Source organism: Leptidea sinapis, chromosome 34 (genome assembly GCF_905404315.1).
Source record: "Leptidea sinapis chromosome 34, ilLepSina1.1, whole genome shotgun sequence".
Lineage (NCBI taxonomy): Eukaryota > Metazoa > Arthropoda > Insecta > Lepidoptera > Pieridae > Leptidea > Leptidea sinapis.
In genome coordinates, this window is record NC_066298.1 from 8,363,237 (window position 1) to 8,387,515 (window position 24,279).

Genomic DNA, 24,279 nt, shown 5'->3' on the forward strand with positions numbered 1-24,279 from the left:
AGTATAAATATAGGTATTTATTGGAAATTTGTACATTATAGCATCAGTGTGATCAAATTTTATAAACCAATGGATATAATATGTTATTGAAACAATAATAGACCATTATTGAATTTATTAGAAATATTTAATTAAGGTTGATTAACATAAATGTTTTTTAATGAGTGTATTCCTTTGCAATAAGTTTGGCGATAGTTTGAAGTTGCATATTGCTGGTTCCTTCGTAAATTGTTCCAATCTTTGCATCTCTGAAGAACTTTTCTTGTGGGTAGTCCTTTGTGAAGCCAACACCACCCATGAAGTCTATGCATTTTGATGTTAGTGTTTGTGCTAATTCTGGAAGTTAATGTTTAAATTAAATGAAATAATAATTATTAATTAGATTATTTTCCGCAAACAGCCAAAAGAAGATTTAAGTTGTCCATTTTATAATATCTACATCTATGTGGCTGCCCAAAAAGTTAGACAGGTCAGAAAGAACAAAGGGTGATGGAAAGAAGTTAGAACTCACACTGAAAGAATAGGTGAAATAAGTCACACAACCAGGTTTGAAGACTTGGTCCTGATAATGCACTTATTACAAAAAATTGACAGCTCAAATAGCGATGAACAGGATTAGACACAACAAAAGAAAATGGGTAAATATCGTGAAACAATGGCAACAGCGAAATAGAAAAAGGAAAAGTGGTAGTCAAGTTTTGCGATTGGAAGACAATATAAAGAAAAAAAATACTATTTGGACAAGAAAATATGTAGGTAATAACTGGAGGAGGCCTATGTAAGCAATACATGTCTGTATTGTTTTTAAATGTCTCTAATAATATAAAATTATTCTGTGAGGTTGCTTGTGTTTGTTATGCTTTAGCTACTCTGCCAATCCTCAGAAAAGAAATTTGCTCACACGTCAGGGGTACGGAAAAGATAATTTTTATCGTGCAATTTATAAGAGCTGATAAAAAAGAACTCGGTCGAAAAGTTTAGAGTAGGCAGGTAGAGAATATTCATTCACAAGTCGTCTCTGAATCGTATTTGACCGTAAGAGTGCATGATGCAGTGGGTGGATGAGCTGCCAACTATCCATGTAGTTTGGTGAGAAGAAAAAAAATTGTTCCTATTCTTCGTGCACATCTAATTTAGCAGTATCCCTACGAAGCATGCCTAGCATGATCACCCTCGGAATGTTATTTTATGTTATCTGAAGGCTTATTACATTTGTATAGCTGGCTGATACCCACAGTTTTTTTTGGAAGAAGAGGATAAACGAGCACATAGATCACCTAATTTTAAGTGATCAACGTCATTCTCTTGCAAAACCAGAGGAAAACCCAGGAGCGTTGGCGGCTTTAAAAAAAATTGATACTATAATTACAGGTGCATCGTGCTGGCTGGCCTCGAAACACACAACTCTCCATAAATGTTGAATAGAAGAAGCAGAAAAAGGAAGAGATAAAATAATTAAGTCTCAAGGACTTAATTTTAGAATAAAATATTTTATGACCTTACTAATTTCACTGAAGTGGTCTCTCAATGTCATACTGCAGCCTAGTATTTTTATCGTAGCTTTGCTTAACCGAGGTCAAGTTTTCCAATTGAGCGTAAAAATGATACCTAAAGGAATTTGCATCATTTGATATATTCGCCATTTATTTTACCAGGTGCTGATGCATATTTGATCCGCATCGACCTGCCCGTATCTACAAGACCACGGTGATTTTGGAAGACTATAGGGTGTATATACCTGATGCAAAGTATTTTGCCATCGCAGCTTCCTTGACGAATTCTAGTCCATTTTCTTTAAGTCTTGCCGCGTTGTACGTAAGGAGCCTTGCAGCCTCCAAATGGGTTTGAAGGTGTGCTATTTGATAACTTATACCCTGAAATTACGGACAGCTGTAAGATTATGTTTGAAAATATATTGTACAGTTTTTTTAGATATCAACATGGAAAACGCCTTCTTTGATGCTTCTTCACAGTCTTTGATGCTCTATTGCTATGTAGCAATTTTTGCTATTAGAACATTTTTGTTTCTTCAAAACGGGTAGGCGTTATATTAAAGTGTATTCTAAAGTTGGTAGTGTTAAGTTCTTTTTTGATCAAATATTTCAGGAGTATCGGAGTTATGATGCACCAGGTTGATCAGGTGTAGATACTTATGATGATATGATAAAAAATAAAATTATGTTATTAAAAATTAAAAAACTTGTAAAGAATTTACTGAAAAAAGAAAAGGGGTTGAGATTTATGAACTCTATATATATTCGAATAGGAGGAAAATTTCTTAAGAGAAAGTCTTAACTACCGGAGCTTCATTTATAATATTCCCGGAGGGGTTAAGCCTCTGCAGAAAATGGGTTGTAGGTACTCTTTGTACTGGAAATATTAAGATTTTTTTTTTAAATATAACAATTATTCTGGATGTTTAATCAAAAATCCTTCGGCAAAAAATATAGCAATTTTTTAATTACTTATGCAATTTTCTTTTTGATCATTAACATTGCTAGTGCGATAGGTGAACTGTAAATATGCTTTTGATTGAATTGTTATTTTCCCTTCTTAAAGTGTTTCAGAACGCGATTTCTTAAAAAGATTCAGCGTTGAAAAAATTGAAAAATATATTTTCCAGTTTTTAATTAGTTACTGATATTCATGAGAAATTCTCTCCTTGGAGTTCCTATCTTCCTAGAAGTAGGGAATCTGCTCCTCTTATTTAATCAATTTTATGAGATTTTAAATCTATTTTTATTAAGTAATATTTATATCTTTTGAAATTATTGGGCGCGTAACATTATTTAAAAAAAAATCTATATTATTTTTGTAAAGTAAAGTTACGCTATTCCAAATCTAATGATACCTTTTTATATATTTTTTATACTGCTGAATAAATTTGGCCAAAAATCGCTCACTGACTAGACTATATTAAGGTGTTTGCTGTCACACCTTTTGTACAGCAACTCATATTTTGTGGTATCCAACTGATTACTACTGTCCATTCAACACCAGACAAACTTTGCAATAGCGGCTGTACGACGTACCTACGTGCTTTTTAGGTACATTCGTCTGTGACAAAATATAAAAAGAGAATCGTTGCCTGAATATATTCTGATCATGCCTGAGACGCTGATCTTAAATCCTCAACATGAAAAGATTTGATTACCTATTTTGCTATTTTAGTACGTTGCAAATGTAGTAAGGGATAAAAAGAAGCACAATACTGGTGTTTCTAATATCTGAAAATTAAAACTCAATGCATACCTTTTTAAAAAGTCTTATGGTAGAGTAGGTAAAGAGAAAGTAAATTTCGTGGAATGATAAGTGACCACCGCCGCCCACACATTCTTGCAACACCAGAGGAATCATAAGAACTTGCCTGCCTAGGTAACTAGGTTTATTTTACATAAGATGGGCAAGAGACTCGTGATGGGATATTGTGAGGTAACCGCCCATGGACATATCCGCAGAACCGGGGCTAAAAAATGGCCTACCTTTAGGAGTATGCTATATAAATCCAGTTATTCATTCCACAAAGTGGCTGTGTGAGGCAAGAAGTTCCTCGCAAAACGCGTGGTTCTGGAATGCCGGACGTCAACATGATACGGGTGGAATTTCATTTGGAATTTATAGGTCCCCATGTGTCATCCTGGAAATACCGTGCCAGAAAGTTCATTCCGCAGTAAGATTGTAAGAGGCAAAAAGCTCCATAAAATCGCACTCGGAGAAACACCACAGATCCACAAGGTAAGGATGATATTTAAGTGCAACGATCAAATTTGGTGGCACATGTCAAACAGCTCTTCGGAATTCGGCTTCTTCCTGATTAATGTGAGAGAAGATACACGATCTAAGAATGTCATCAAACCTGGAAGGAGTAAATGTCTTTGCCGAATTGCTTTCTCTCTAGCGTGTAGGGTATGGTGGCGTCCATGCAACCCTGACACAAGCCAATCATTTGAGCTGCTATTCCTATTCTTCCCTCATTCAGAAAACCAGCTGCGTATTTGTAACTGTAAAAATTGAAAAGTAAGATTGGAAACCTGTATTGGGCGGAATAAAATATTATAACATTATTTAAAGAACATTTACAAACAAATATTTAGTTCTTTTATACCTATCTAACAGTTAATATGTGAATAATTAAAAATCTGTCTTTAGTTGGCCTACTGAAAGTTTCTATTCTTCGCAGTTCAATAAAAAATGGTTCTTACAAGTCAATTGGCTTACGAGCCCATAATTTTTTATTTGAATTAATGAATAGGAAATACACGTAAGATTTCATACCCTTTTCCATATTCTCCTAGGATGTTTTCTTCAGGGACTCTTACATTGTCAAAATGTATCATACATGTGCCTGAAGCGCGAATGCCAAGTTTGTTCTCTGGCTTGGCGACGGTTAGACCAGGAGTCTCTCGTTCTACTATGAAGCACGTTATGCCTTTGTAACCCTGGAATAAAATTAAATAGTTTCATTATACGTATTTTTATTGATTTTCATTATTTACCAAATATAATACCAACTACATGCCAATTCTCTATTGAATCATTATCATCATTTCAAAGGACTCCCCCAAAAGATCACCACGACGATCGGTCCTGCGCTGCCCTCACATGCAACCTATTCCGGCGATTTTGACCAGATCTTCGGTCATTATTGCGGGCCTACCAACACTACGTATATTCTACTCTATTGTATATTCTTACTTAATTGAAATATGCTCAAAATAAACTTTGTGTATTCATTATTATTTCATAAAAAGTTCTATTTTTAAAAATATTACTCATTGTTTATCGATACGCGTGGTTTCGTACAATTAGTTTTTTGCAGACCCTTTTTTGCAGAAGCTTTATTATTAAAGGTATATTTTTTTGACGTGAAATATTCATATTTATAATTTATGCATTAAACAAATCTACGTCCAAGATTTAATTATAGCACGTCTTGTACAAATATCATAAGTCATTACACCCAGCGGTGGAGTATTTTATATATATTATAATACTAGCGGTTTCAATGGCGTAGATACCGATCTCGTGGTAGTTGAAAGTCTACTAAGTCGGGCTATAGATTTATTTTTGTTAACATAAAAGTTTTATTTCACTTAGTTATTATTTTATTAATGCATTATTTTCTTCAGATTTCTACTTTCGTTATATTTAACACGTAAGTATCCATCCATACTCTGTGGTTATGTCTTTTGAATGGAATGTCCTATTTTAATAATTTAAATAGTATTTTACAGGCATTGAAATGGTCATTAATAAAATATAAGGATTAATACAGAAGTATTAATAATTATGGTTTGATTATTAACTTAAAAAATATAAAAGAGTAGCTATAGTAGCATAACTACAGTAGTTCGACATAATATGGTCTTTTTTTGTATTTATTTATACGTCTATCATCAATATTTGCCGCAGCGCAAGCGATGACAGAATTGTTATGATAAATTTTTTCACGCCTTGGGTTATATTATTGCATTTTATAATAGGATCCTTTAAGCGGGGCTTTCACTGAAAGTACTCGGACAGTAAAAACCCCGCTTAAGTAGTTAGTATAGCCTAAAATACTGTAAAGAGGTTGCCGAAAGCGTGGATCTGTTAGACTCAACAGCCACATCGTATAACCAGGAAATCCAGGTACTAAAATCTATACATATAAATAAAATTTGAGTGTCTGTTCGTAATATTCAAATAACCGTTTTTTACTACATGTATTTGAATATATATACGGTATTTACACCAAAATAACATTTTTTAAAAATTTTGTCTGTCTGTTTGTTCCGGTTAATCTCTGAAATGGCTGGACCGATTTTGACGGGACTTTTATTGGCAGGAAGCTGATGTAATAAGAAGTAACTAAGGCTACGTTAATTTTGAAAAAAATATTTTATTTTATAAAAATAAAGTAATGTTGCAATGTCCGCGAAACGGTCTAAATCTAAAAATAATTTATATGGCAAAACAACGTTTGCCGCAGGTAAGCTAGTATATAATAATTCTCAATCAAATTTCACGGTTGTTCATCAATCAATTCAATCGTTAATCAGTGATAAATTACGTATTGAGTCATAAGTATAAATCATATTCTTTGCGAACCCTCTAGAGTCTAGGAGACAGCTAGGTATACATATGTATGTGGGAACCCTATTAAAATAATTACGCACCACCTTTGTAACTTTAAAGAAATATTACAATTACATTTAATTTTTCACGACGTACTGATAAAAATATTTTACGATGTTTTAGTTTCAATAAACATTGCTTTAACCTACCTACAGTGTTTTAAAAAAGTGTATTTTCGGAATTACTTCGAAATTCTGAGTTCGATCAATTGAAACTTAAAATATCTTTGTGAGGCTCAAAAAACTGCGTCAATTGCCGCGTGAAAATCAGTTCATTCATTGAAAATTTATTCTTATTACCAGATTTCCAAGCTCGAAGAGCTCATAAACATAGAACAGCTTACTCTTTGAGCTTGAAGAGATCAAAACAACATAATTTGTCATAAGTACAATTTAAAGCGTTAGGTATGGAATTAGCGGGAAGTTGCAGGGATGGCCTTAAGAGTCAAGTTTTCCAAATTTTTTGTAAAACTTTGTTACAATAAAATTTATTACTCATTTATATACCCTAAGGGCGCATGCTCCATTCGCAGTCTGTCTGTGTTTGTCAAGTTATTTATTTTATAGTCATCTTTACCAAATAAACGTATTTTAACAATTCTTTTTAATTTCGATACAAATTTAACAAAAGACATTATAATTACATTTCATTACATTAGGATTTTGCTTAAAAGTTACATTTTATTATTAAGCTATTGCATAGCTTCTATCGCGGGCCTTGAGCGTGGAGACAGAATCCAGAAATTCCGTAACGAAAATAACCTAACACTTACTTACTAGATGTATATAGATATTTCGGCACGGTCATTACAGTTGCCGTGGAACAGCGGTTATCACGTATGCTTTTTGTGCAGAAGGTCCCAGGTTGGAGCCTGGGGTACATCTTGATTTTTTTTATTTCTTTATTTTTTTATCATGTTTTTTTAATTTTTATTATTATGACAAGTATTTTTATTTAGTTTCACCTGTCCCGTTGTCTGTCTGTAATCAAATCTTGCAAGTTAAATGTTACTCACTTCCCGTTTGCTTTTTTTAAAATTAATTTTATCAAAAAAAATACCGCATAAATAAAATAAATAAATAAATATAAATGCATAAGTAGATAAAAAATGCTATGCAATAGCTTTACCGCGGCAGTCCCCGAGTGCCACACGTCTTTTTATTTGTTTAACACGACGTTATGCCTTTGCAGGATCAGGTTTTCAGGGGGGTCGGCAAAAGTGACTTTGTCTATACATATAAATAAAATTGGAGTGTCTGTTGGTAATATTGAAATAACCGTTTTTTACTACATGTGTATGAATATATATACGGTACATACCTACACCAAAATATATATTTTTTTTACAATTTTTGTCCGTTTGTCTGCCTGTTTGTTCCGGCTAATCTATGAAATGGCTGGACCTATTTTGACGGGACTTTTATTGGAAGGTAGTTGATGTAATAAGGAATAACTTAGGTTACCTTTACTTTAGAAAAATAAAGTAATGTTGCAATGTCCAAGAAACGGTCAAACTGTAAAAATAATTTATATGGCAAAACAACGTTTGCCTGGTCAGCTAGTTAATAATATTATTTAGTTTAAGGAAATCTGTGTTGAGAACGTTAATACCTAATATTAAACACCCATCTATCTACTAGTAGACTCGATAGACATTGTCCTGTCCAAAAAAATTTTTTATATCATATCAACATAATATGTGTAAATTAATTTTATGTAATACCTAATGCTGGAAGGAAATATAAAAGTTGTCGCAACGCATCTTTATAAGTTTTCGTGCGCGTGCAATAGTTAGATACTCTGGGCAGCATTTATATTTTTTAATATACTCACTTGGAAAATAATTCACTACAAACTACTGTGGTTTATACATTTTTATAAGCTACCAACTATAGATAGAACTTTCATCCCCATTTTTCACCCTACACAGGTCTAAATTTTTAAAGTGCTACAACAATTATTATTTATTTCTTATCAAGTGCCTAAATACTAATTTTCATGGTGATATCTTCAATAATGACAAACTTTCATACAAACTTTCATCTCCTATTTCTATCCCGCCAAGCCTTTTATTCTCTATATAAGGTCTTATAGTCGTATAGCCTTTGTCCTTTCTAACCTCTATTCTATCTCTGTACTAAATTTCATCAAAATCACATGAAAGCGTAACAAACTTACATTTACATTTAAAAGGCATTTATTTTCTCAAAATTAATTCCTTTCGAATCTTTTTGATGTCATTTCTAATATACTAGATACTACTATCGCTTCGGAAACAAATGGCGCTCTGAGATAGAAGAAGCGGTGCAAGAAACTCTCCCGGCATTCTTTTTTTGCGCTCTTTTTAATAAAAATATCCAATATTATAGTGTCCATTTATAATATTAATAGGGATGTATCATAAACAGGTGACTTTAATCACTATTGCGAATGAAAGTTGTAAAAACATTATAGCACTCAAACAATAAACGAATAATAGAGTTATATCTGCATCTCTACCATTGCATCATATTATAACTTATCGTAATTGAAATGTTGTTGAGCGTAATATTTATTATTTACAATTTACATAATCAATATTGATAAACCAGCGCGTACGAACCTATACTAGTAAATAATATAACTGTGGAAAATAATCAAAAGAATTGTACCTACCTTCGTAGGGTCAGCGTTAGCCATGACTAGAAAAACTCCAGCGACATCAGAGTTGGAGATCCACATCTTGGAGCCATTTATAACGTAGTCCTTTCCATCTTTCTTGGCCACCGTCTTCAGGGAGAATGCATCAGAACCGGCCGATGGTTCACTCAAACAAAAACTGCCTGCCTGCAAATAATATACCAAGACAAATATTGCTTTGGTAATTTGAAAAACTTTTTACACATTGCAGCTAATTCGTATCCATTGTAGGTATAACGAAGAGAGGTTCGAATCATCGACGATCAAGTCTTCTCTGATCGGCTTGATTCTTTGGTATTCCGTAGAAATGTGGATATTCTCTGCATCTTTTATCGCACCGGGGAGTTCTCTGAGGAGTTATTCAGGTATTCCTACCGCCCTCAGGCTATTTCTAACTAACTTCAATTGTACAATATTACTTTGTAAACATATTTTTTGATGAAAAAAAAAAAGCCCGCCGAGTTTGTTGCGCCCATTCTTCTCAGGTCTGAGGCGTTTTTTTTGGAATGGGTGTCACATCCTATTTTGAATAAAAAGTCTGAATTTCACACCAGCAGTCGAATTCCACTACCGAACATTACGTCAAAATGCAAAATTCCAACCGCATCAGGTTGAATTCTGGCACTCTATAACCGCAAGTTGTGCGAGAAACTTCTTGCCTCGCACAGCCAGTTTGTGGAATCAATTACTTGATGCAGTTTTCTCGAACCTTACTGAACAGAACATACTTAAAGGCCGGCAACGCATGTTTTAACCCCTGGTGTTGCGGTTTTTCATGGGAGTTTGCCTGACCACTTCCCGTCACGTGGACCTCTTCCCCTTTTACCCTTAGACTTATTCAGCTCGTAATCCAATAATTACCATTAACTCATAAAAAAACCTGATGTGATTTGATCTAAATTTCACTTCATTTTTTGTATCATTTTTTGTGCTGAACCCTAATTCAGTATAAAAAAAATATAAAAGTACTAATTATTTGCCAATAAAGATTTGGTTTAAGTCTGGTTAATTTCGAATGGCAACAACATACAGACAATAACTTTAAAAGTATATTTTCTGGTTTATGACACTTGTAAAAATTCACAAAATGCATTGAGCATACCGCTGTTTATTGATAATACATCCAGATAATTAAATTTTATTTACATGGATATACATAGATTAGATACGATATAATATATTAAAATTAATAAATTAATTTAATTCCTCTAAGTTACAATTTCACTTCGATATGTGTCAGAGAGACTCAAAACTATCGTTTCAGCGTTTGGCGCGTCAATGTGTGAAGGTGTGTTGTGTAGAGGCACAATAGACACGAAACACTTGTCGAAGTGATTTTGTGAAACTTACAGGAATTAAAAACAAATATCAACATTTTAAATAGGGAATGTGTTCCTACAAAAGATATATAACCCAACCCCGCGAGCGAGACAGGCGCGTCTTTCATAATTTTACATTTGGATTTAATTTTGGACCAACAAAAAGTTACTTTGCATGTTAATTATAGTTTTATAGTAATACAGCATTCTTAAGCTGATTGTTGTTAAGCATTTTAATCAGATATTAATATAAATATTATAAATCTACCTTCAAAAAAGTTCGAGCACCTTGAACATGTATGCAGGAAAATAGCTCTCAGATGAAAACATGGGAGGCCTCAAAAAGGCAAGATTATGGCTAAAAGACCGTAAACGGCGAATGATTTGATAAATGTATTTTTATGACAATAAGGGACGAGACGAGCAGGACGTTCAGTTAATGGTAATTGATACGTCCTGCCTATAACAAAGCATTTTTGAGAGCCGCTCAGGATTCTTGACAAACTCATTTTTTTTTATGGAATAGGAGGACAAACGAGCGTACGGGTCACCTGTTGTTAAGTGATCACCGCCGCCCACAATCTCTTGCAACACCAGAGGAATCACAGGAGCGTTGCCGGCCTTTAAGGAAGGTGTACGCGCTTTTTTTGAAGGTACCCATGTCGTATCGTCCCGGAAACACCGCACAAGGAAGCTCATTCCACAGCTTTGTAGTACGTGGAAGAAAGCTCCTTGAAAACCGCACTGTGGAGGACCGCCACACATCCAGATGGTGAGGACGATATCCTAACTTGTGGCGTGTCGTGCGAAGGTGGAATTCGGCGGCAGGAATCAGGTTAAACAGCTCTTCGGGACACTCCCCGTGATAAATGCGGTAGAAGACACACAATGAAGCGACGTCTCTACGGAACGCCAAGTGATCCAGCCGTTCACAGAGCACTGGGTCCCCGACAATTCGAGCTGCTCTGCGTTGCACGCGGTCAAATGGATCGAGCTGATACTGGGGTGCGCCAGACCAGAGATGATAGCAATACTCCATGTGTGGCCGGACCTGCGCTTTGTAGAGCGCTAGTATGTGGGCCGGCTTGAAGTATTGCCGTGCTCTATTAATGACGCCCAGTTTCTTTGAAGCCAATTTGGCTTTGCCTTCCAGATGACCACGAAATTGGCAATCGCTCGAGATTTCGAGACCCAGTATTCCGATACTAGGCGAGGCTTTGAGGGAAGTGTTGTCGAAGAGCGATGATACGACAAATGGGGTTTTTTTAGTGGTAAACGCGCAAACTTGAGTCTTCCTGGGGGTTAAATTGGACAAGGTTCAATTTTCCCCATTCCGCGACCTTCTCAAGAGAGGACTCGATAGAAGACACAAGTTGCTCCCGGCACTGGTCGACGATTTCCCGAGAGAGACCTGCATGGCCCGTGTATATAGCATCACCAGTGCTGTCGTCTGCATAGCAATGAATGTTGGAGGTGTCCAACATATCATTGATATGCAGAAGAAACAGCGTGGGAGACAGCACACAGCCTTGGGGCACTCCAGCATTCACGGGCTTCGGGTTCGAGCAATATCCTTCGACAACGACCTGTATGCTACGCACAGTGAGGAAGCTGGAGGTCCACTTGCACAAGCTCTCGGGAAGCCCAAATGATGGAAGTTTGGAGAGGAGCGCCTTGTGCCATACACGATCAAAGGCCTTTGCTATATCCAGGCTAACTGCCAGGCCTTCCCCCTTGCTTTCAATAGCCGCAGCCCATCTATGTGTCAGGTATACCAGAAGATCACCTGCCGACCGACCATGGCGAAACCCGTATTGTCGGTCGTTGATCAACTGGTGACCCTCTAGGTATACCAAGAGCTGACGGCTAATTATGCTCTCCATGATTTTGGAGAGCAGGGAGGTAATAGCAATAGGCCTGTAGTTTGCCGGATCCGAACTGTCTCCTTTTTTTTGGATCGGATGGACAAGGGCTGACTTCCATGAGTCAGGGACTACCCCTTTAGAATAAGAGTGCCGGAATAAACGCGTTAGCACCGGCGTCAACTCAGGGGCACACGTTCTAAGCACGATTGGAGAAATGTCATCCGGCCCGCTCGACTTCCTGACGTCCAACGAAAACAGAGCTCGCCTAACAGTTTTCTGTCTGAACTGTACTTCAGGCATAGAGCTCTGACACCGCGGGATGTTCGGCGGTGTTTTTCCGTTGTCGTCAAGAGTCGAGTTGGAGGCGAAAAGAGTGCACAAGAGATCGGCTTTCTCTTTTGCCGTATGGGCCAGGGTGTCATTCCTCATGTGCAACGGCGGCATGGACGGCTGGCTGAAGTTACCAAGAGCAGCTTTCGACAACGACCAGAACTTGCGTGTTCCGGTCGGGTAACTGGAAAGCTGCTCGCCGATTTTGACGACGTGTTTTGATTTTGCACGGGCGATTTGCCGCTTAAAAAATCTGGAGGCACGGTTGTATTTCCTCTTAAGAACTATGCAGTTCGGATCCTTTGTGCGCAGCGCCGCAACCCAAGCTCGATACGCCTGTTTTTTGCAGTCAGATGCTGCTTTAACTGACGCATCGAACCAGGGCTGTGATCTGCCACCGATGGGTACTACAGAGTTTGGTATAAAAATATCCATACCCTGTAGTATCACATTGGCTACTGCAACGGCGCAGGCACTAGGATCATCCGAAGGGAAACAAACCCTGCTCCAAGGGTAGGATGCAAAAAAGGAACGCATCCTATCCCAATCTGCTGACTTGTAGTGCCAAACGCGGCGGGTCGCTGGTGGTCTGCGACGTTGGCGTCGGATAGGCACTACACTCCTGACCAGGCAATGGTCGGACGTTCCGAGAGGGGCGTCGACAAAGACCTGGTAACCATCGGGATGTGTAGTCAGCAGAAGATCCAATAAGGACGGCATGTGGCTATCCACATCCGGGAGCCGCGTTGGCGACTCAACCAATTGGGACAGACCATATGCCAATGCAAAATTATGCACAGATCGCCCTGCGTAGTCTGTGGTACGTGATCCAAGCCATTCGGCATTGTGCCCGTTGAAATCACCCAAGACTACGATTTCAGCGGAGGGGATCTGTGCAAGTACGTCGTCAATTGCCGCTTGAACATGAGATGATCGGTTTCTGCGTTACCACTATGGGACCTGTAGACACACGCATAGATGCGGACGCGGTCCTCTAAATCTACGCGGAGCCAGAGAGTGGACAGGTCCAGTGGACAGGACATTCTGAGCGGCTCTCAAAAATTCTGAAAGATGTTAGGTCGCATTTGCCCAGTTATATCATTAGCTATGGCGCCCTCCAGACCGAAACACAGTAATGCTTATACATTACTGCCTCACGGCGGTAATACGCGCCGTTGTGGTAGGTACCCATAATCTAGCTGGCATCCTGTGCAAAGGAGCCTCCCACTGGCTCCAATGTTATGTAGAAGTATTTAAAAGTTTACTTATTTTTTTATTTAAAACCAGTTATGAACGATGTTTCTTAATCCCAAATAAGCAATATTTTTATATTATTACTTATATTAAGTACATTATTTTTTCGCTAAATGTACAAATGTTTGGTATGTTAAAGTTAACCCAAATAAAATTTAATTAATACGAGAAATGAGGGTTATCGCTTTAAAAAATAACAAATTGTTAGCAAGAGCGACATCTTAAGTCAATTTCCTAATATACAAATACTGGGGTCGAGCAGGTTATCAACTGTAAAGTAGATCCTGTAGATGAAGCCATAAGCTGGGAGTTGAACAAAGCATAGATGATTATCTGTTAATACGGCTTTACTCACGTTTTTGTCGGTGTCGGTACCGACTAGTTTCGGACCATTCGGAGGTCCTTCATCAGGGTGAGTATGGTGGGTTCGCGGTAACGTATTAACAGATAATCACTATGATGACACATCAGGGTGAGGGGTCAGTAAGAGGTGGGACGTTACCACGAACCCACCACACTTACCCTGATGAAGAACTTCCGAATGGTCCGAAACTAGTCGGTACCGACACCGACAAAAACGTGAGTAAAGCCGTATTAACAGATAATCACTATGATGACACATCAGGGTGAGGGGTCAGTAAGAGGTGGGACGTTACCGCGAACCCACCACACTCACCCTGATGAAGGACTTCCGAATGGTCCGAAAATAGTCGGTACCAACACCGACAAAAACGTGAGTAAAGCCGTATTAACAGACAATTTAATAATGATCTCGAAAGTTTTAATAATTTAAAAGCATAGATGATTTTATGAACGATACTTCACTCGAACGGTTGGCTCAATTGCAAAGAGCGCTCCCACGGAACGCGAGAGGTCGCGGTTTCTACTTTTTTATTATTTAAAACTATATCCCTTGCATCGTAATAATAGCTTGATGTTTGAAACTGATCTTTTAATACTTACATACTCAGTGCACAGCTTTGTCAAGTACTTTTGTTTCTGCTCTTCGGTACCAACTTTCATGAACAGAGAGTTGACCAGCGTGTTGTGAATATCCACGTATGCAGCGACTGATGGGTCCACTCGGGACAGTTCTTCCACCACCAGCATCATTGTGAGGAAGCCACAGCCAGATCCACTGTACTCGGTAGGAGTTTCTATACCCATTAGCTGGCCGGAAAATATATTTAAATTTTTATAAATGTATCATTTATTCAAACAAGACAAATCTTATATAACTATGATTACATAAAATTAAAACTATCATTATGGGGAAGCGTACTAAAAATACTGGCAGCATTTCCGCGTTGGATAGCTGGACTGATCCGCTGACCGAAAAAGTTGCCAGCACTTGGGTTTCCAGGAGCCTTATTGACGCGCGAAGATAGTACGTCATACATTTTACCCGCCTCTGGGCCCCACGGGCCAAGTGTCTCGACACCAAAGGGCACAAATAATTAAAATTAATTTAAATTTTTTGTGTGAAATTGTCGACGTAAACTAGTTAGTCTATTCGAATTAAATTAAGAGGTCGTCCTCTAAAACGACTGATTTCGGTCAATTTTGTTTCGTGATTCTGTGAATATGTTACATAAGATTATCCAATACTGTGCCCGTTATCGATAGCATAACTCGTGATCTTGCATGTGCAAGATCACGAGTTATGCTACATAGCTAGGAGGGATTTACATAAAACTTCACAATCAATGGTAATCCTTCGATATTCAATGCCGTTTTTCATCATGACCATTGGTTTGCGAAAAAAAACAATAAATTTTGACTGTATAAAAATATATGTAGCAACAACATCTGACCTTTTTGCATTTGTGTTGATTACTTTTTGCCACTACCATACAGAAATCAGAAGAAAAAAATCATGAAATTACGTAATTCTACGAAATATCAATAAATGGGATCGTAAAATTAAGTTTGAGTTTAATTTTTAAATACTATTTCAAATAGTTACTTCAATTCTTAATAATGGGTAATTGACAAAAGTAATCAGTGAACAAGGAGATTCTTTTACTAAGTCGTCGAAAATTACCTACATACCTCACAATCAATTAAATATTTGGACGCTATTAATTGGAATTTTAAGACTCGTTGGAATCGGTCCGACTTGTATTCAAAATCTTAGTTTGGTCAAGCCCTTTCGAATGGCGCCAACCGCGATGAATTCGGTCGAGTCCTTCACAAGTTATAAGAGGTTTACATACACACATACATACAGACGTGAGGACACCATCGCGGAAATAGTCAAGGAAGCTTCCAAGGACCTTAAAATATCGAGATCTGATGAAAACTCGTTATTCGATAAACGGGGTTAAACCAATAACTTTCCGAATTTTCGGAAATTTCCAATTTTACTTACTATTTTACTTACTACAGTAAGTTAAAAAATTGTTAAATATAATTATTATTACTTAACAAAAGTATTGTGTTTATTTATTTTCGACGGAGTATTTAAGCACGTTTATTGTGGTCATCTTAACTTCACGACAGTTACCTTCAATCTCGTAGTATAGTATAGTACATATGCGCTAGACTCCGTCGATCTTTATGTTATGTGGACACGGCCACACATCTATAGCCCGGTTTATTAATATCATCCGATGTATCAAACTATTATATCACTACACTTACACCGTTGTCAAACAACATTTGCCGGATGCCGTCATCAATTTTGTGTTCATCGTCCATCTTCCTTACGAGGGGCGCTATTTGCTCTGTTGCCAGCTTTCTAACTGAAACGAAAATAAAAATTAAGTTTATCGACAAAAACACTTGAGTACCTAACTGATTATTAAAAGCTGACACCATTTTTGTTTCAACCTATTAAAATTTACTAAAAAAAATATTACCTTTAGGTATTACTTGAGTGGGCAGCAAAAACATGTTAGTTATACTCATAATTAGGACCTACATAATAAATAATAATATTAATTGAGCACTCTCATAAAAATAATTATCTAGTCTCATTTTAAGCATAGCCTGTATATTCTACAATAGATTGAATTGTACATTATATACATATAAACAGTCATAACTCAGAAATAAAGATTCAGCAAACGATCGCACCTACCGGGATTCAAACTTTGGAGCGCTAGTTAGTTGTTTTTCGGATGTTAGGTATTTTGGCTCACGAAGCCTATCATCTAACACGTATTTTTAGCGTCGACGTACCTTTCCCACTGCCTGTATGTCTGTATGTGGAACTTCCCTGACAATGTTTTCCACCATCGTACGACTATCCAATAAATTACTAAATGACTAAATTTTTAATTATTGCACCGAAGAAAATATTCTCCTGTCGCTGAATTCCAGAATCCTACGACTAACAAACTGAGCCCATCCTCACCTTTTCAATGTGTGACATTCTACTGCAGAAGGTTTCTTAAAGAACTTATTTATCCAGCAAAACCAAATTGCCTGGTCTCAGTAGTAAAGTCTAAGTCAAATAAACCTTATTCAATTACGCTTAAACTAAGCTAAATCTTACTTAAGTTCGGAAAAAATAGAGCTCGCGAGAAGAACATACAAGAACGGCCACTCTTTTCAATCAATAAAGTATTTTACAATGGCTGTAATATACAAAAATTACTTAAAGAGGCTGCATCCAATATATGAATTGTGTAAGCTAAAAGCGTTGTAAAGAATAAACTGTATAAATATAATTAACAATTAATTATTAATTAATGAATGCATCAACCTTTAGAGCTTGAATTCATTGTTTATGTAAGGATGCTCGGAGAACATGATGGTCATACTAAGTGATCCAACAAATACAATGATTTATTAATTATAACATAAATGGTATAGTAGGACGATAAGAGACATTTTTTTATAGAAGTTTACACGCACCACTTTGTTTTTCTTTTTATGAGAAAAAAAGGATTGTGTGGTTTTATGAAACCACGGTAAAAGTGGAACTAACTAATTAAACACTATTCTTTGCTTTTTCCTTGTTGATCAGTTTTTCGGACTCACTAGCTGTGTCGTTGTTTATTTACCAAAAGCAAATAAAAGTTTCACTTGAAAAACGACGACAAAATACGTTGACCTGATGGTATATTACAATCATCGCAGAATTCTTGAAAAACAGAATTCAGATAGGTATCGCAATAGCGTTTCTTACTTTGAGACATGATGATAATTCTCATGATGTACAGAAATCCACAAGAAACATGATGCCTTGCACAGCCACTAGTAAATTCACTTGTCGGGTGCAGTTTTCCTGAGCATTGTGTCAGTAGTCCGATTACGAGACTAATGAGACTTAGTCATTTCTTAATACGAGTAAACGCTCATCCCGTTGATGTCTGGCATTCCACAGCTAAGCGATTCGCAAGAAACTTCATGCTTTGAACAGCCATTTTGTAGAATAATCTACCTGCAATAGTATTCCTAAACCCAGCCCAATTTAGCATACTAAAGCAACGCGATAAGTAACTTAGTAAGTATAGATTACTACTAAATTACATTCTTACAATTACAGTTACCATCTTTGATTACATCCATTATAATAAAATATTACTAATGTATAATATTGTTATGATTATTTACATATTTAGTATCATAATTAATTTGAGAAAATATATCAAGACATTAAATAATACTAAAAATAAATCTAATTTTAACTGTTGTTGTGTACAGTGTTTTCATCATTATTGATTGGAACCCCTTCTTGGGTATAGGCTACCTCCAGCTTGTTTGTTCCATGCCTCTCTGTCCAATGCTATATTTATCCTTAAGTTTCCTGCTGTCGCTTTCATAATATCTTCTATTCTACCTTCTCCAAGGACATCCTTTTCTCCTTTTTCCTATTGGTCCTTCCCATATAGTTGCCTCTTAGATTCATCTATTGTCTCTACATCTTGCTATTTGTCCATTATTATTATTATGTAGATTGGGTACTTCTTATCAGTTAGCAACATGCGGGATCAAGTGAATCTACTCAGCGTCAACACGTTGTGATAAGACAAAATTGTTTTCAAGTGATAACAGTGTCGTGTAAAACGATAATTTGTTTATCTTCATTCAAATAAAGTAGTGACTGAATGAATTTAAATTATTCGACATAAATTTTGTGGAAAATTACATGTTTACTTTTTAAAGTGAAAACTTCTTTAGCGGCGTTGAGCACTTTTATTGGGATGGGTATAAAATGTTAAACTCGCGTCAGGACACGTGGCCTGATCGAAAATTCGTAAGACAGTCGTTGAAACTAAGTAACTAGAAAAAAACCCGCTGAGTTTCTTTCGCTCTATCTTCTCAGGTCGGAGGCACACACACTATTTCGAATGGGTGCTAGTTTTTGTCGTTCAATAAGTGATTTTAAATCTTATTTTGAATAATAATATTTGAATTTGAATTTGTCTAAATCTTTCTATAATAAAATCGCAACAAACAAAATACTTATAATAACGTTAATATTTAAAGAGTTTTTGCTGCGTGTTCTTTTAAACTATTCCAATTCCAAAAAAGTATTTAATAGAATTTTTGTCTGGTCAAAACGCAAAAACTACAGAGTATATTTAATTCAAATTATTAGCGTATAATATAAACAAGAATGTTATCCAGTTCCCTTCTTCCCTTGTCACATCAATACGTAGGGACTTTTGAGGGAATAAACTTTTAACACAACTTGGCTTAAAAGTATAGAAGGTCATTTAAGAAAGGTCGGTGACTTGGGTAAGGACATATCAATAATTGATAGTCGCACTGCCTCGCACACTATTAGCATTCCCCATTAGGGCTGCTAACTTTTCGCGATTTAAGGCGATTATTTATGTCTCATTACAGAAAGGATAAATAAAGAGTACAGATAATTAAGAAAGACTATTATGTACCTATTTAAAGTTTTAAGAAACTTTTTTTTTCTCCAAAACTTGTCACATTTTGTTCAGACACAGCCGAGTGTCTGAACAAAGTTTTTGTGTATATTTAGACTTTAGTATATAGATGGCTTATGTGAAAAAGTAAATATGTAAAGGTAAGTAGTAAAAAGTATTTTAGGGGTTATTTTACTCTATTATTGTTATAATTTTCCTTTCAATTCTTATGTAAAAACTAAGTCCTGTATTTCTTGGAGGACAAGGGCATCAGTTATCTGATGGTGATCCGCCACCAAAGGTCTTTTGCACACCAGAGGAACTATTCCACAGTTTGGTTGGTTGTAGAAGCATGTTCATCGAAAACCGCTCCGCGGACAAGGTTGTGAAGATAATAGTAAAGTTGGTGGCGTGTGGAAATCTGAATAATGATTGCTATATTGTAATTTCATATCAAGCTCGTTTAATTATCACATAAACCATGCTATGCTTGAAATTTTCTGTGAAAAAACTCAAAAAAGAACATAATATTTTTGATTGTTTAAAATTCATAAAAAATTAAGAGACGGACGATAGTGGAATTCATTATTTTTTAGAATATTAGGTACTATGCAATATTTTTATTAGTTTTTGCGCATTAAGGTACCGACTCACAGACACCCATATTCGACACCATAACGTTAGCTGGTTAACTAGATTATTTGTATTATACTTTATTATTTTTATTTAGTTTTAGTATTCAATTACAGACTGACTTTTGCACTTTGGGATTTCGGCGAGGTGGGTACGTACTATCACAACGTCTTTTTCTGTCGTAAAGGAGTATTTTGGAAGCAATATTGAGTTTATAATTGAAGGGTGACGTAGTTAGTGAAGTTTCAATGTGACGAGCACAATTATTACTATGCTGTACATGATTTTGGGTACAGATTAGAATCCCGAGCGATACTGAATTGGAAATGGCAGAGCGTCTCTTCACTTATTCTCACAAAAAAGGCCAAGTTGTGGTAGACCGCAAGTTTATTATACTAAGTAAGTAGTTCATGATACTAGTAAGTTAAGTTATATTATTCTTGTTGTTTCAAGGTTGAGCGATATCGATTATATGAATACCGTAGACGTAATACTTACACGTCTATTTTGCTATTTGAATAATTATTCAAACTGTGAAACTGGTTTCTTAATGCTGTCAGTCTCTCTCGCCTTAAAGCTTATCAAATACTTGTTTGTTGGTAGGTGTGTCTCGAAGATAGCTAGGGTTGCCAAGTTTAATAATGAAGTAAATAAATTAATAAATAAATGCAGTCTCTCAATAACATCGTATTTTATTAATCAAAAAAGATTTTTTTTTCTGGAATAGGAGGACAAACGAGCGTACGGGTCACCTGGTGTTAAGTGATCACCGCCGCCTACATTCTCTTGCAACACCAGAGGAATCACAGGAGCGTTACCGGCCTTTAAGGAAGGTATAGACGCTTTTTTTGAAGGTCGGGTACCTTCGGTTGTCGTATTGTCCTGGAAACACCACACAAGAAAGTTCGTTCCACAGCTTTGTAGTACGAGGAAGAAAGCTCCTTGAAAACCGCACTGTGAAGGAACACATCCAAACGGTGGCGATGATATCCTAACTTGTGGCGTGTCGTGCGAAGGTGGAATTCGGCGGCAGGAATCAGCTCTTCGAAACACTTCCCGTGCGGTATATGCGGTAGAGGACACACAATGAAGCAAAGTCTTTTTGTTTAATAATAAATACTATAGAAAATGCCTCTTCTTTAGAAAATTAATTTAAATGTGGTGTACTTTCTATCAGGTAAATTCACAAAACATTTGAAAAATAAATATAATTTTTAATAATGCTTAAAAAACGATTAATAATTCTGGAATCGACCAACAATAGCTGGTCAGACCAACATAGTCCGATAATTACTAATTAGACTCTAATTTCTTCAGTATGTATCCATAATACCTATACTATGTCCAGATTTTTCGAACACCTGGAAACCCTATTTAAAACAATAGCTAAATTTAGAAGATTCAATTCATCATTGTTATCACATAAATACTTTTTCCTCAATTGTACAAATGGAAGCAGCAAATAGGTAGAAATAATTAATATTTAGATATTATTAAATTTTAAAATTATGCGACAGTCTGAATATAGCAAAGTTTTTGATTGAATGTGGTGGTAGTGTTACACAAGGTGCTATTTTTGAAACTTCCATTTCTGGAGTTCTCTCCTGGGAAGTGTTTGCTAGTCTAGTGGATCATCAGCTGACAGATCAGATACACTTCGGTTTCACGGTTCTTGCTTGGAGCATAAGCCCGTGAATGCTGGATCTCCCCAAGGTTGTGTGTTATGCCCTAGACTATTTATTTTGTATATTATCAATTACTATAGATTGATGCCTCGATCATGCATTGCTATACACATTATATACTATGTAGACAGTGATAGTACCTTCGGCTACTTTTTGATTTATAATGGTCGTGAAATGGGCTTAATGAAGTTGTTAAGGTGCCCCATAAGGCTTGAGTTGACCGCAAAAAAGATATTTCCCATAATATCACCGCTATCTATAAAAGTTAATGCTGCAAATATTAGATAATTTTATTATGCTATTGAATTACTATTTCATCTATATAAGCGTTTATATTGATAAATTGCTTATGAGCAATCGTTTTCTCTTACGAGTGGCTTGTGAATTTCTTTTATTCTTCTCTGTACATTTTTTGAACATACGGAAACAATTAAATACAATTACGATTCAAAAGTGCATAGTGCCTATTTGAATAAACGTGACTAATTCCAATATTTTTAAAAATTAAAATTATTTTGCTTATAGAAATGTTTACCCCATGGAAATGTTGTATGAAATACTGTAAAGGGTTTTATTTAATATCAAATAATAGAATACACTAGTTAGATATGTTTACATTAGACTATAAAGCCTAATAAACATGGTTGGTAAGCTATTATATTGGTTATTTAAATTGTATTTATAAACTTTATAATTTTGTATTTTTAAACCAGAGGACTTATTAATAGGACGTGTAATACAATGTATGATTACAATAACTTAAAATAATTGTCTTACTACACCGTAAAATAGAGTATTTCAGTAGAAACTAAAATGAACTACGTTACATGGTTTAAATAATAGCAGGCAAGTATGGGTTTCCATGATAGCAGTAAATTACGAAATTGCAGTTATTATTATCTACATGATTTGGCATTGTTTGAAGTCACAGTTTTTATTAAAACACTAAACAGCTCAGAGACTTAAACAGTAATATATATTTAAATGACATATTGACTGATTGCTAATCAAAAAAAGATAATTGAAACCTCACGTTGAATCATCGAAGGGATAAACAGCAAATTTGAACCCCTATCTGATAATGCAATGTATAGGTTGACCTTTCCCAACAATTCCACTTTCGCTATACGCTCTCCAGATTGCACATAAGTCGATATTCATAATGATGTATACTGATTTTGCTAATTGTATTTAGTTTTGTAACTATATTAAGATAACTTGTTATCTTCAGTATATGGTCCAAACAAGGTTTATTGTCTATTTGCTGTCCCATTTATGGTATACGTTATTTATGCCTTGTGTGTCTTGCTTCATTGTCGGTGTGATTAGTTCGGCATATCGAACAAAATAATAGAATATATATTAATCTGTTTCTCTCAAAAACTAGTTACAAAATGTTTTTATTATAAATAGTGGGATGTGTCACATTTAAACTTACTGGTATCCTTCATAGTCAATTCATCTTCTGTCAAAACGGACAGAGGTTGTGGTGCATTGCTACTGTATTTTGCACGGGAGACAATAGCAATCGGCGCCTTCCATTGTTCAAGAGCCTGTAACCATTGACTATTGAATTACAAAAGATCGCGAATATTAAATGCTGGCAAAGTAAATTCTTGACTACTAAAATTACTTATATCAGAACTTGTTTTGCACACACCTTACTTCCGACGCGACGTAAAGGGAACATTGTTACAAAGTTTATTATTTTTATCACGCGCGTTCACTGGCTTCAGTCAGAGCGAAATGCCAACTGGTTGCTGTTCCAATAGCTATTTGTTCGCCAGTTGTACAAACACGTTATCTCTCGCACAACGGAATACAGATAACAAGTTTTTTTTAAATATACTTATTTAATTTATGCTATTGTTAGTTATGTCATAAAATTATTATTAGCTAGCTCTACCTCGGTTTGGTGTAGGTGTGGCGAAGATTTTCGCCGATTTTTTTCAAAATGTTTTACTTTTATTAAAACTTAGGAGTTCGCTTGACAATCGGTATGACGGTGTATTTGTTCGGTCGACAGTATCAGTAGAAGCAGTTATTTAATTGACGTGTTCATCAGGGCAGTTAAATTCAATTAAAATATTTTTATTTAAATCAGAATTTTAAAATCACTTATTGAACAATAAAATCTACCGGGTATTCGCTCTCATACCTAAGAGAAATGGGTGTATGCCACAAACTTAGCGGACCTTAGTTTTGAAAACAAAATTGTTAGTATAAAATAGCCTGTAAATTTGTCTATATAAGTTAGCCTTGGGCGGTAGCTTCATTCCCAAGGTCTGGATCATATCACCAAGAAACTTATATTTGATGTTATTGTAAACTTCTCCACACAATAATTTTTTATTTCGTAATATATATTTTGTTTTGTATATTTTCTGGGATCATGGTGTACAACATTACATCTTCCACGAATACTAACAAAATTGACTTGGCGAGGGTCGACCGAGTTGTAGAAATAATACGTTTATAAATGTTTCGAGAAATACATACATAACTTAAGTAATTAAAAAAATATTGAGCGCGCAGCGGCAATTAATATGTTAATTTCTTAAAAAAG

General features: G+C 35.9%; 1 protein-coding gene across 1 annotated transcript; it reads right to left on the reverse strand.

The window, feature by feature from the left end:
* Nucleotides 1-100: 100 nt before the first annotated feature.
* LOC126975072 (short/branched chain specific acyl-CoA dehydrogenase, mitochondrial) lies at nt 101-23,523 on the reverse strand. Its single transcript, XM_050822882.1, has 9 exons — nt 23,374-23,523; nt 23,152-23,266; nt 16,208-16,308; nt 14,528-14,734; nt 8,773-8,943; nt 4,276-4,439; nt 3,857-4,001; nt 1,739-1,874; nt 101-336 (listed from the first exon to the last, which is right to left on the reverse strand). The coding sequence occupies exons 1-9, from the start codon at nt 23,401-23,403 to the stop codon at nt 158-160; spliced, it is 1,248 nt and encodes a 415-aa protein (XP_050678839.1). The 5' UTR covers nt 23,404-23,523; the 3' UTR covers nt 101-157.
* Between the last annotated feature and the right edge of the window lie 756 nt (nt 23,524-24,279).